Source organism: Miniopterus natalensis, chromosome 1 (genome assembly GCF_054644295.1).
Source record: "Miniopterus natalensis isolate mMinNat1 chromosome 1, mMinNat1.hap1, whole genome shotgun sequence".
Taxonomy (NCBI): domain Eukaryota; kingdom Metazoa; phylum Chordata; class Mammalia; order Chiroptera; family Miniopteridae; genus Miniopterus; species Miniopterus natalensis.
The window spans coordinates 82,286,166-82,299,223 of NC_142081.1; the positions used below are offsets into that span (position 1 = coordinate 82,286,166).

At 42.2% G+C, this 13,058-nt stretch overlaps 1 protein-coding gene across 1 annotated transcript in view; it reads right to left on the reverse strand.

Moving 5' to 3' along the window:
* The window catches only part of CAMK1D (calcium/calmodulin dependent protein kinase ID), a 365,679-nt gene that overhangs the window by 49,768 nt on the left and 302,853 nt on the right, over positions 1–13,058 (reverse strand). The window contains exon 4 of the mRNA XM_087823615.1: positions 2,950–3,088. Within this exon, the coding sequence (XP_087679741.1) occupies positions 2,950–3,088 (139 nt within the window). The remainder of the gene's footprint in view (positions 1–2,949; positions 3,089–13,058) is intronic.

Below are 13,058 nucleotides of genomic sequence, written 5' to 3' on the forward strand. Positions count from 1 at the left end.
GACCAAGGCTTCATCCAGGCGGGAGATGGTCAAAGGCCCCAAATTACCTTCTTAAACATTCCTCCTACAGAAGAGTCATTTGGGTGAGTAAAGTGCTCTTTGAAGGACAATTATCCCTAAGAAGGATTCAGTGGACTGGTCGTTCATGGTTAAGATCAATGCCTTAATTGGCTCAAGGCTTTCTGCTGGGGGAGGGGAGACAGGGAAGCAAGTGGGAGAGGACAGGTTCAGGGACAATCTGGATGGAGGCCTCAGGAGAACAAGAAAGTCTGTGGAAGGCAGGAATGGTGGACAGGGGGAGATCACACAATTCTTCCTGGGGTCCTAGGAGGTTCAGGACTCATTTGAAAAGTTTGCTTACTGTATTTTATGGCATCTTTGCAAGACAACTGGTGGTCAATACGTGAGTTGGAAGGTCAATCCCAATCTTTTAATATTCACATGACAAGCTTTTAAAAGATCTGAATCAACAATTCCTGTAAAGTTAATGTTATACATAATCAATCATCCTCCTAATCTAATGATTCTCAACTGGGGCTAATTGCGCCCCCTAGGGGACATTTAGCAAGCTTAGAGGTATTTTGGGTTGTCATAACTCTAGGAGTGGTACTGGCATCTGGTGGGTAGAGGCCGAGGGTGCTGCTACACATCCTACAATGCACAGGACAGCCCCTACCACAAAGGATGATCCAGTCCCATGTGTCACTAGTACAAGGCTGAGAAGCCCTTCCCTAATGTGAGGAGGCAATAGTGGGCATTTCCTGTCTCAGTCCTTTGTTTTGAAAAAAGAACAACTGATTGGATCTAGTAGTGTCTTGGGGCAAGAAGATACAAGAAAACCTTTCTGGAGGAAGAAGGAAGTATATTCGAATGTGGGATGGGGCAGTATCCCAGATTGTGCCTTAGTTTTTTTTTTGTTGTTTTTTTTTCATTTTAATCCTCACCTGAGGATTTTTTTTTTTTATTGATTTGAGAGAGAGAGAAGGCTTGATGTGCGAGAGCAACACTGATCAGTTGCCTCCCATATGTGCCCTGACTGGGGACTGAACCTGAAACCTAGCATGTGCCCTGACCAAGAATTGAAACCACAACCTTTCGGTGTATAGGACAATGCTTCAATCAACTGAACCACCTGGCCAGGGCTGTGTCTTAGTTTTAAATTAACCTGATCATCTTCTCCATTGCTGTGGCCTAGATAATACAGTTTGTTTTCATTTTCTCAGATGGTTATGAAAATTTAACATCAACTTCCTCCACACAGAGCAAACTCCTTTGTGCTATTGAAAAGAGATCACAAAAAAGGTCCTAAAATGGAAATATTCCTTCCATAATTATAAGCCTGGTGGATGATCTTAAAGCTCCACAGGTTGGAAGCTGCAAATATTTTACCAAAAGTGTTATATGGGAGTGAAAAATATTATCTCCCGTGCAGCCAATTTGACTTTCTATGGGGGAAATAAACATTGCCTGCTGGGAAATGTCTTATCTGCTTAGAAATGATTTCTAATAAGCACAGACAACCAGGCCATCACATCACATCTCCATAGTCGCCACACTAACTTGTTCAGAGATGGCTGCCTGCTCTGTTCTAGAAGCACAGAATGTTTGAAGAGGGCATAAAAGCGCAGAGAAGTGGCATAGAAGTGCCTGCAAGGCCGTCTTTTCTATCTAGCCCTTATCTAGCCCTCTGAAGTATCTCCAGGTCCTAAGATTAGCTCATCATGCTCACAGCCCATTTCACTTGTCAAGAAGCCTGCAAAGGGCAAAGGGTAAGGATTTGATCAACATTCCCAAATACTCTCATCCAGCAGTTTTCCAAGAGTGGTTCTCAAGCCAACATCATCATCGCCTAGAATCCCCTTATAAATGCAAGTTCTCAGGCCCTGCTGCAGACCTGGGGGTGGGGGGCAATAATCTGTGTTTTTCCAAGCCCTCCAGATGATTCTGATACCGACTAACATTTGGGAGCCACTACCCTAGTCAATGGAAAGTGGTAACATGGAGAGAAGAGAAAACTTTACAGTGAGTGCTCATAAAAGAAAAAGCTACACTGACTTATACCTTGATTCCCAGTGCCATATACTGGGAGATGCCGAAATTCCATTTTCACTCATGCTTAGGATTTATTCTTTAAATGGGTTTGGATTTCCTGTAGTCATATACGTGGCTTCAGTATAGCATAATCCCTGTGTTTATGATGGGAGTGGCTGGGGTGGAACTTCTGCCTGGACAGGTACAGTGAATCTGGGGGCTGGACCGAGGATGAAGCCACATTACAGCCTGGGGTCAGCAGTGCTAACTGGACTGTTCCTCAAAGTGGTGTTTGTTATCTACCCTTTGGTATCGACACAGACCTGGGGAGAAATGTGTTTCCAAGGTGCCCAAATATGGCACAGATCCTTCAATGCTATTGAGTGAGGGGTAAGGAGTGCCAAAACCTCACAAGGAAAAGATGAGAAAGGAACCCAGGACATTTAGAAGGCTGTAACTGTAGTTCATTTAAGCCACCTTTCCTGATAACCTTCCATTTCCCTTTCACCTCCTGCCCTCTACCCACTCTCTTTTTCATACAGTGTTGTGCTGAAACAGAGATGGAATAAGGAGAAGACTGAAGATCTGCAGTGGAGGAAGGAAGGGCTTTTGTGTCCTATGCATCTTGAACAAAATTACCTTTTAGGTAGGCCTGAATCAATACATAACCTACCTCTTGGTGGCCCTTTGGCAGCATAATGATTACGAAACCTCCCAGACAATGGCCAGCCCCAGCGATCTTCAGCTTCTTTCAAGCTACTTCTGAGTCACAAACGCCCACCGTTCATTACGCCCACCGTTCATTCCACCCATAACTACATTAAGGAAACCCCACCCCTCCTCTGGAGCCAGTCCTCTCGGACAGGTGCGTTACGGGTTGGAGAGCAGGTGGGGGATGTGGCTAAGCGACGGCCTCACCTTGAGGTCCCTGTGGACGATGCCCATTCTATGGAGGTAGTAGACAGCATCCAAGACCTGGCGGATCAGAGTGCTAGCATCTTTTTCTGTGTAAAATCCCTTCTCCACTATCCGATCAAACAACTCTCCACCGGATACACTGTTAAAAAAAAAAAAAAGAACAAATGAGAAGTTTGAGAAGATCTGTTGAATTACTCAGGGAAAACCACAAATAAGAGCTGTCAATATGGCAAAAGACACAAATTTTATTTCATAAACTAACCTATTTTCAGAGTTAGATTTTGCCCCACCTATTCCCTAGAAGCTCTACCAAGGAAGTGTTTCTATGTCATGGTGGTACAAATGTTTGGAATGAAAAAAAGGGAATGAAAATAAGCCAGGACCCATAGACTAGCCAGGCTTGACAGGTCTCTCCTGGCTTCTGCCTCCTTGCTGCTGTGACAATGTAAAGTCAGCATCATCAGATACACAAGATGATACTGGCTAAGATGCCTCCTTTGCTCAGAAAGTATCCTTAAAAGACGCAGGCTGGGGATGCTGTGAGCAAAGCATTGAGCAGCCAACAGGATGTCTGCGGTTTGACTGAGCTATGCTCCTAATATGCTGAGTGCGTTGAGTATTCCTTGAGTCTTTAAACCTCAGTCTTTTTATCTGTAAAATGAGGAGATTGATCTAGTCAACTATTTCTAATGGAGGTTAGGGCGTGTTTTTGGAAGCATCAGAACCTGAAAGCCACATGTGATTTACAAAAAAAGAAAGAAAATTACCCTCTATTATACTCCTTTGCTTTGGTTTAGGGTGACGATATTTTATTTTAATTTGCTTTGACTTTCAGGTTGCATTAAATATATATTTTTTCATATTTATCAAAAAGGGGGCTAGACAAAGAAAGGCCTTTTTTGAAAAAGGTCAAAAAGCCTGGTGTACAACCTCTATAGATCTTTCCATTTTGATATCTGATGCTACTCTGAGTTTAACAAAGTAACAGAACTGTATAATTCTGAATAGAAACAACTAACACCTTAGCCTTCCATTTCTTAGAATATATACTTCGCTGAGAAAACTGCTTCTTTCAAACAATTAAGCATCTTAGAAATTAACTTCAAGGGATATGTTAACACTTTTTTTTTTTCTACAAAAAAGAAACAAATTTTCCAAAAACAAAATGAAAAAGAGGTTTATTTGAAATATTAAGGGCATAAAACAGTTTCATAAACAACTTTTACAGCTTTAACAGAGTAAAAGCACGCCCTGGCCATACCATACACACATTCACAAACACTCAAGGCTGCGATTCATTTTCTGCAAGTCATGGCAATTAATATACAGTAACTAAACCACCGATACATAAACACAATTGCAGCAATAAAAGGCCTACATGTTATCTATGTTCATCCCAAGTGATATTGCACTTGGATAATGTCTTGTGTCCAAAGCAAACTGAGCAATCTAGATGAAAAAGGAAAGATGCTCAGGAGAAATAAAAAGCAATTCAAAGAGTGATAAGAAATTGAAACAACTGGGGAGAAACTACATTTTCATGACCATGTTGTCTAAATGATCCCTCCTTAGGTAAACCAAAATCCCAAAACATCCCCTCTCAGCAACTGACACCACAATCTTGCCAGTGTTCACTTTTCTAGAACCTTCCTCCAATAAGTTTCAATGCCTGAAACTTTGCAGAACTTGAGGATGTAGGACAGGAGATGTACTGCTCCCAGGGGCAGGGTGACTATATACATTCGCTTGACTTAATCCTTTGTTTGACTATACATTCAACACTTACTGGGTGCCCATTATATGCCAGCTACTGTGCGTGGTTGGTACCAGTTAAGGCAGCATTAGCTATGAGGGAGGGAAGTCTGTTTTACCAGTGCCCCTCCTCATCCTTTAGCATCAGCCCACCCTCCAGTAATGGCACAGTAACCTAGTATTCCACTGCTTTCTTACCACTAGTCTGCCTGCCACTCACGTCCTCTGCTATGAAGGCTGCTGGAGGACCTCAGGGAAGACTGCTCACCCTCTCCTCACCCCCATCCACACCCTGAGTACTGCACGACCCACACTGCCAGGTCCTCTCTCTCCCTCAAAACTGATCTTTCCTGATTCCTATTCTCTCAAAGTTCCCTCTTCTGCTATGTGATATATAAGGTGTTAATAGATTCTATTGAATAATAATATTTGCACGGCAATAGGGCAGCAATGCAATAAGATTTGAAGCTTCAGAATTGAAGTGTAAGATACTGCTGTGGTATGTATTGCCACAGAGTCCCAATTCTCTGCACATTTGGTATTTCCCTTATTAAATTTCAAATTGCATCGGGTCTTCATTTTTCTGAACATTGCTCAGAAAAAATTTGGTTTCCTTAGAAACCAAGGCACAGGGGAAATGTTAAAAAAACTTGCCAATAAAAAAATGTAACAAGCACTAATAAAAATACCTTAAACTTGCAAATCACTTTATGCTTTTCAAAAATCTCCTTAAGCATACATTTCAAAGGCCTGAATGTTTACATCCCCCCAAATTCATGTGTGAAAGTCCTAACTCCTAAAATGATGGTGTTTGGAGGTGGGGTCCTTTGGGGGTTGATTAGGTTTAGATGAAGTAATGAGGGTGGGGCCCCAATGATGGGATTAGTGACCTTATAAGAGGAGGAAGAGACACCAGTGCTCTGTCTCTCTACTATGTGAAGAAACAGTGAGAAGGTAGCTGTTTGCAAGCCAGGGAGAGAGCCTTTGACAGAAACCAAATCTGCTAACCCTTTTATCTTGGACTTCCCAGACTCAAGAACTGTGAGAAATACATTTCCATTGTTTAAGGTACCCAGCATCTGGTACTTTGTTATGGCAGCCTAAGCTAACTAGACAACCAGTCATTTTCAAAACCACCTGTGAACCACCAGAATCCCAGAAACACTAATGACGAAATACATTTGGAATTGCAGCAAGGGGCATGTCTCATTTTCAGGCCTGGAGACCATGGTTAGGTTAGTTGGTTGGCTGGCTGCTGAATCTGACAGAAAGGTTGCTCTCTAGTCAATATCTTTCTATGGCAAGCTTTCTGTGTGCATGGGATTCCTCAATTTAAAAATGCAAAGCATCAGAATACATTTAGAAGGATCAGGGGTCTGGTAGTTGAGTAAAAGAAGTAGAACCATAATAATAGATCAATAAATATTATGAATGGATGTAGCTACTGGGAAAGGGGCTCCGCTGTGGGGGATGCAGATATGGAAAGATAAACTAGCTACTAAAGATCAAAGGAGAAGACAGAGAGATGATTCAAAAATTCTCTACTCTTCTCAATTCAAACTCTGACATTGATTTAGAACCACGTGCCTTTGCATGAAACTTGGGTTTACTCAGTTTCTAATTGTCGTTGCCTATTACAGTGTACTGCTATCAGATCGTACCTAAGTTTTAAATATGCAAATGTAAAATAGTTGGATGTAATAATCTCAGTAACATTTTAGTTTATTTGAAAATTTTAAGTAATTCAAATAATTTCAAATTAAAGAATAATCGTCAAGAAACAATTTCGAAGTTGCTGGATCTAGTAAAATGTAAGCTCTGTCCCCACTATAGTATACTGTAATGCCATATAACTTTGTCAGTATACCATGCATACTTTGTTAGTAGGAGACAAACCATTTTGTTCTTTACGTGCACTTGAACTTCCCCATCCAATTTTGGTAGGTATCATCCTCTTACTTTAAAATTTACTGCCAATTATAACTTAAAATGTTTTTTGTCTTATAACAATATCATCAACACATTCACTAAAAGATAGTCCTTGTGCCATTAATGAAAAATCGGGTCCAAAACACTATTTTTCTAGGAGTTAGATATAATAAAATAAAACGAAGGCTGAAGGAAACTAGCATATGTCACCCCAAAATAAGCCTCTTTGACATAAAAATTATTCTGAGCTGAAGACAATTAAGGAGGGAAAGCCATCCCTCTTGTCTAAAGGCAAGAAATAGATTCCCTTTGTATTGGAGATAGCCTTTTACCAGCCCAGATACAGCACCAGAGAAACTGGCAAGCAAACCTGATTAACTCACCCTTATTTTCCTAGTTACTTCTTCACCATTTACTACCCCTGCTCCAAATCCCTTTGTCTTGTCAATTCTTCACAAATGTATTATTTGTCTATAAGGCATAGAAGCTTCCTGCTCTAGTCACGTCTTCAGGTCTTCATTCTCTTGTGAAAGCTCAAAAGTACATGTAAAAACTCTATATAATGTATACACTTTTCTCCTGTTAATCTTTGTCAGTTTAATTTTCAGACTCAACCAGAGAACCTCAAAGGGTTAAGTAAAATGTTTTCCTTCCCCACAGGGCCAAACACTACAGTGCTGTGCTATTAATTTCAGAAAGAATAGTCTGAGAATTATTAGCAGTGGTGCTGGGATAATAAAAAAGCAGTGTTACAGAAAATATGCCTCGAAATTCACAAAGGCTGTCACATAACCAGGCAGTGAAAGAGTAATAGAACCTGGTGACATGAATACAAGAGCAATGTGGTCTTATTGTGCCCTAGAGCTAGGCTAGTTATAAATGTGTGTTTGCTAAGAACCATCTCCCCTATTTACATTTATTTAATCTTAAGGGGAAGGTACTCTTGAAATATGCAGGTTGTGATTAAGAGAGGTTACAAGCAAAGCATTTTTCAAGTGTGAAACCTCAAGGCCCAGATATGTGCATTTTTTTGCCCAGCCTATAGAGAGAAATCATCTATCTTCACAATCTTTTCCTCAGTCAAGTCCCAACTTGGCAGCCCCTGGGATCTCCCTCCTCCTACACAGGGCAGTTGCCCCTGCTTGTCTCCCAGGCCCCCACCCTTAATCCTCACTACTTAATTTGGCTTTGGCGCCTGTACACTCTGCTCCTGGGGGGACTCCCCCATCCATTCTGGGAAGATTAAAGCTTTATTTCATGCAACCACTGCCTTCAATATTTTCCTCCTTCAATAAATCCTACTTTAATAATAAAAATATCTTTATTCTTAGAATTCAGTTTCACAATATCTTCCAGGCCTCAATCTGTTCAGAAATTTCCAAAACACAAACACATGCCTCTCCTTTTAATGGACCAGATAAATTTAACTCCTTGTGTTCCATTATGCTTTAATTCTGGCTATTATGACTTCTCAATATCTGGGGTATTAGGGACTGAATTGTGTGTCCCCCGCCCCAATTTCATATATTGAAATCGTAACCCTCAGTAGACCTCAGAATGTGACTGTATTTAGAGAGAGCCTTTAAAGGGGTAATTAAGGTTAAATGAGGTCATATGGCTCCAATATGACTAGTGTCTTTATGAGAGAGAGCAAGACACCAGGGATGCGTGAACACAGAGGAAAGACCATGTGAAGACAGTGAGAAGGCAGCCATCTACAAGCTAAGCAAAGGGGCCTCAGAAGAAACCAAACCTGTTGAAATCTTGATCTTGGACTTCCAGCTGCCAAAATGGTGAGACAATAAATTATGTGGTTTAAACCCTCTAGTATGTGACATTTTGGTACGAAGACACTGGGCAACGTAAAGTACCAGCCATACTCATGCAGTGTATCTCTGAATGTACGTTCTCTTCTAATATATTTTTTTAGGTTTACTGGGGAAAAACTTTTTTGTACTGCGTGCTTTTTTAATTTAGCAAATCATCAAATAATCTTCTATCAAGCCAGACAATATGTTGTCCTTGTTTCCAAGAGGCCCACAGCCGGGGATGGGAGAGTGTCACTAAAACACACAGAGACGTTGAACACAGTAGACGGTTCCAACTATGGGAGTGGGGCAGTAAAGGAGATTTGCAAAACCACAGAAGGACACCTAGAAGGGGCCCAGGTGACAGGGCAGGAGAAGGTGAGTATGATCTGTCTTTTTAAAAAAAAATTGATTGATTTGAGAGAGGAAGGGGAAGGGAGGGGAGAGAGAGAGAGAAAGAGAGAGAGAAAGAGCAAGCAAGCGATATTGGTTGATTTGTTGTTCCACTTATTTATGCATTCATTGGTTGATTCCTGTATATGCCCAGACAGGGGATCAAACCCATAACCTTGGTATATCAGAACTACACTCTGACCAACTGAGCCATCTTAGAGGTGAAGCAGTATTTAGTCAAGTGGAGGAAAGCCCAATGGCAAGTAAGGTCTAGGAACTTGAATGATCATAAGAGGAGTTTTTGGTGAACTGACTCTTCAGAGAAATGCAGTCAATGAAAGAGATCAGCGAGCACCTTCTTTCCGTAAGCCCACTGCTTGGCATGCAGTATTAGTCTGTATGTGGGGGCCACAAAAGAAGCTCAGGTTGACAATCAAGACCACCAGTGACTAATGACTTGCCAAACTGTGACCCCCATATGGATGACCACAGGGCATTGAAGAAGGGAGAAATCAGTGGTTAGAGGAGGCTTCCCAAAGGAGTTATCTTAACTTCCTTTATGACTCTGGAGTCTAGCACAGTCCTCACTGGATTACAGAAATATGTCAGCTGAGTCTTGAAGGAAGTCAGTTGTGAGAAAGGAGTTAGGAGGGAGAACATAACAGGCAGAGAGAAGAGGTGAAAGCAGGAATGAACAAGGTAGCAAAGAAGCCAGACTTATCTGGAAAACGCAACTGGTAAAGCTAGATCCTGAAGGATTCTGAAAACCAAGCAGTGCAGCCTGAATGGGCTGCATCAAATGATAGTAAATTCTAAGCTGCTTGATATCTAAGGCAACCCATATCTGAAAGAGAGGCTACTGAGATTGTTGCCATTGGTGTATGTGGGTGTGGGGTGAGGGACATCTGGAACAAAGTCATTTCCAAGGTGTATATGCTGTCTTCCAATGAAGGCCTGCAGTTGCCATCCTGGAGGCCTACTGCTTTTATATTCAGTCCTGCAGACTTCCTGATGCCCTTAGGTGTGCTCAGAAAAGCAAACAGGCGAATTCATTCCAATGAAACCACGTTGGCCAGCTTTTCAGTGTGCAGAGATTTCCATCCACACAGGCAACAGCTTTCATTGCTTTTGGTGGGGACTCAGTGATTCCTTAGAATCATCTTCTCTTCCTGTTTTCCAACTACACCCCTTCAGTTCCCAGCCAGCTGTCCCTCTAGACTGGCCAGGAAAAGTGTGGTTATAGTCAAAATGAGGAATAAGAAAGAACGAAAGGCTTTAATTTTGTTTGGGAAACTTGCTTGCTGAGACTCTGCTAAGGAAATTTTACTCATGAGAAAAGGGCTACAGGGTTTGTGAAGAAATTATTAACATGATCAAGATTTTAAGAGAAAATAGCTAATCTTTTCCAACTCAAAGCACCTGTTCACATTCCAGAAAAAAAGATAATTACAAATCATTTTTAGTTTTTTGTTTTCCAAGAGGTCAAAACATATCTTATTCGTATAGAATTCCCAAAATCTATGACTTATATTCCAGTGGGGAAGGGAGAGAAACAAATAGATAAATGTGGAACTCTCAAGGAGTTCTAAGTGCTGTGCAGAGAACTTAAACAAACCTGAGATGAGTACCTGGTGCAGCCACTTTGAATGGGCTCCAGAAAGGTCTCTAAGATGGCAGGAAAGAGCCAGCCAAGTAACAACTGTGGGGAAGAGCTTCTGAAAAAAGGGGTGACTTGTCCTAAGACCTTGAAGAAAACACAGAACAGGGTATTTGGGGACCAAAAAGCTCAAAATGACTGGATTTTGCTGGTCAGTGGGTAGAATGGTTGACAGAAAGCAAGGCCCATTTCAAGCAGGCCCATATGCTATGGACTGAATGTTTGTTTTCCCCCAAAATTCATATGTTGAAATGTAACCCCCTAGGGGATGGTATTGAGAGGTGGGGCCTTAGTAGGTAATTAGGTAAGGGTGGAGCCCTTATGAGTGAGATTAGTGCCCTTATAAGAAGAGGCCAGAGAGCTAGTTTGCCCCATTTCTGTCATGTGAGGATACAATGAGAAGGTGGCAGTCTACAACCTGGAAGAAAGCTCCCAGAACTCAACCGTGCTCACACTCTGATCTGGGACTTTCAGGTTCCAGAACTGTGAAAGATAAATTTCCATTGTTCATAAGCACCCTGATTTATGGTACTTTGTTATGGCAGCTCACATGGATGAAGATGTCATGGAAATTAAGATTTAAACAGGACAGATTTATTCTACATTTGATAAGAAATCATTGGAGAGTTTTCAGCCAGAGGACAGGTGAACTGATTTACATTTTTTAGAGATCATTCTGGCTGCTGTGTGGAGAATGGGCTGTAGAGGCAAGAGTGGAAGCAGGCAGATTGTCAAGGAGATACTGCAATGATCCAAGTGACAGAAGATGGTGGCTCAGCCTGGGACACTGGAGTCAGAGAGAAGTGGACAGACATGCGGTATGTTTTGGAGATTCAGTAGACAAGATGAAGCTGATATGAGGCACACAGGAAGGAGAGGAATCAAGATTGTCTCCTAAATTTTTGATTTGAGAAACAAGTAGGTGGTGGTGACATTATTGGAAAGAAGGACCCTGGTGAAAGAACAGGTTTGTAGAGATCAAAACAACTAGGCCAGCAGTGACCACCAGAACTTCCTGCAATGATGAAAATGCTCTTTATCTGCAATGTCTGATATGGTAGCGACTAGTCACAGGGGGGTATGGTGCATTTGAAATGTGGCTAGGGCAAGTGAAGAACTGACTTTTAAATTTTATTTCATTGTGATTAATGTAAGTAGCCACACGGCACTACCTTATTAGATAGCATAGATCTAGAGTCTTGGGTAGAATATGTGAAGTCTGAGATGCCTGTTAGATGGAGACATCAAGCAGATAGCCCATATATATAAGTCTGAAGTTCAAGGGGAAAGATTAGGGCTAGAGTTCACAATGAGCAAGTCATCAGCATGTAGATGGTCTTCAAAACCAAGAGACTAGACCTGATCAACTGCTGAGAAAGTGTAGCTGGATAAGAGGAAAGCGACTGAGTGCTAGGAATGCCAACACTCAAACAAGAAAGGGCCAAGCACAGGACCAGACAGAGAGAGGCAGGAAGCAAAGAAAGAAAGTGTGGTGCCATGGAAATCAAGGAGGAGGCCTTAGCCAACCCTGACAAGTGCTTCCGAGAGAGCAAATAAAATGAGGACAGAGAAATGTCCATCATACTTGCCAAGATGAAGGCCAGGATTGGAGGTAGAGATCTGAGAGACATGGCATATGACATGGCAAGTAGACACTGGGAATGGAAGAGATGTCCCAGTACACAGAGAAGAGAAAGGTACCCAGAATTGAGGTCTCTGAGCCTATTTTTTCCATCTGTAAAAGGGGAAATTATACCTGCTTTTAAAATTACATGAGGAGATTAAAGATGGCTGTGGACCAAGTGGAAGCTACACCGACACTCTCCTGGGATGAAACTGGAATTACAACTAAAATATAGAAAAACCATCCTGAATAATCAACTGCAACTGAAGACGAGCTGGAGAGAACCCTCATAATCAAGGAGGAAAAGTAAAGACTCCATAAAGACTGGTAGGAAGTGCAGAGGCACGAGAGGGCTGGCAAGGCAACTAAAGGTCTGGAGGGATATCTCAGCTGTGGGGGGTTTCTACTGAGGACTCTGGAGCCTAACCTCCAGGCTGGGCTTCCTAGTCAAGAGCACCAGAACTGAGAAAGGTGCCCACATAATATCTGGCTGTGAAAAGCAGCCAGGTTTCTGTCTGCCAGAGAAAGACAGCTAGAAATGCAGGCACCCTCTTAAAGAGCCAGTGCACAAAGTTTCACGCGCAGTCACTCGCCCTGGGATCCAGCAGAGGGAGTGCAGAGTGGACTAGAGCTGTGTGAGGAGAATCTAGGGTTGTGGGCTCTGGAGGGTGAGGTTGGAAGGTACCCATCTGGATTCCTGTGTGGAGTCATTCCCCCATACTGCAGAGGACATCTTTCTCAGGCAGACATTTACCTTCCAAGCAGCTTTTGCCTGAGGGAGAAGCAATTGCCCCATCCTGCTGGAAAACCTCTCACCCTACCCTCTGGAGTTTCTATGGCCTGAGGCTCATCGAGAGACTGATAACAGTCATCCGCTTCACCCTGTGGAGTTTCTACAGCCTGAGGCTCATAAAGAGAATCAGATTAATCAGCCTGCAGGCAGAGG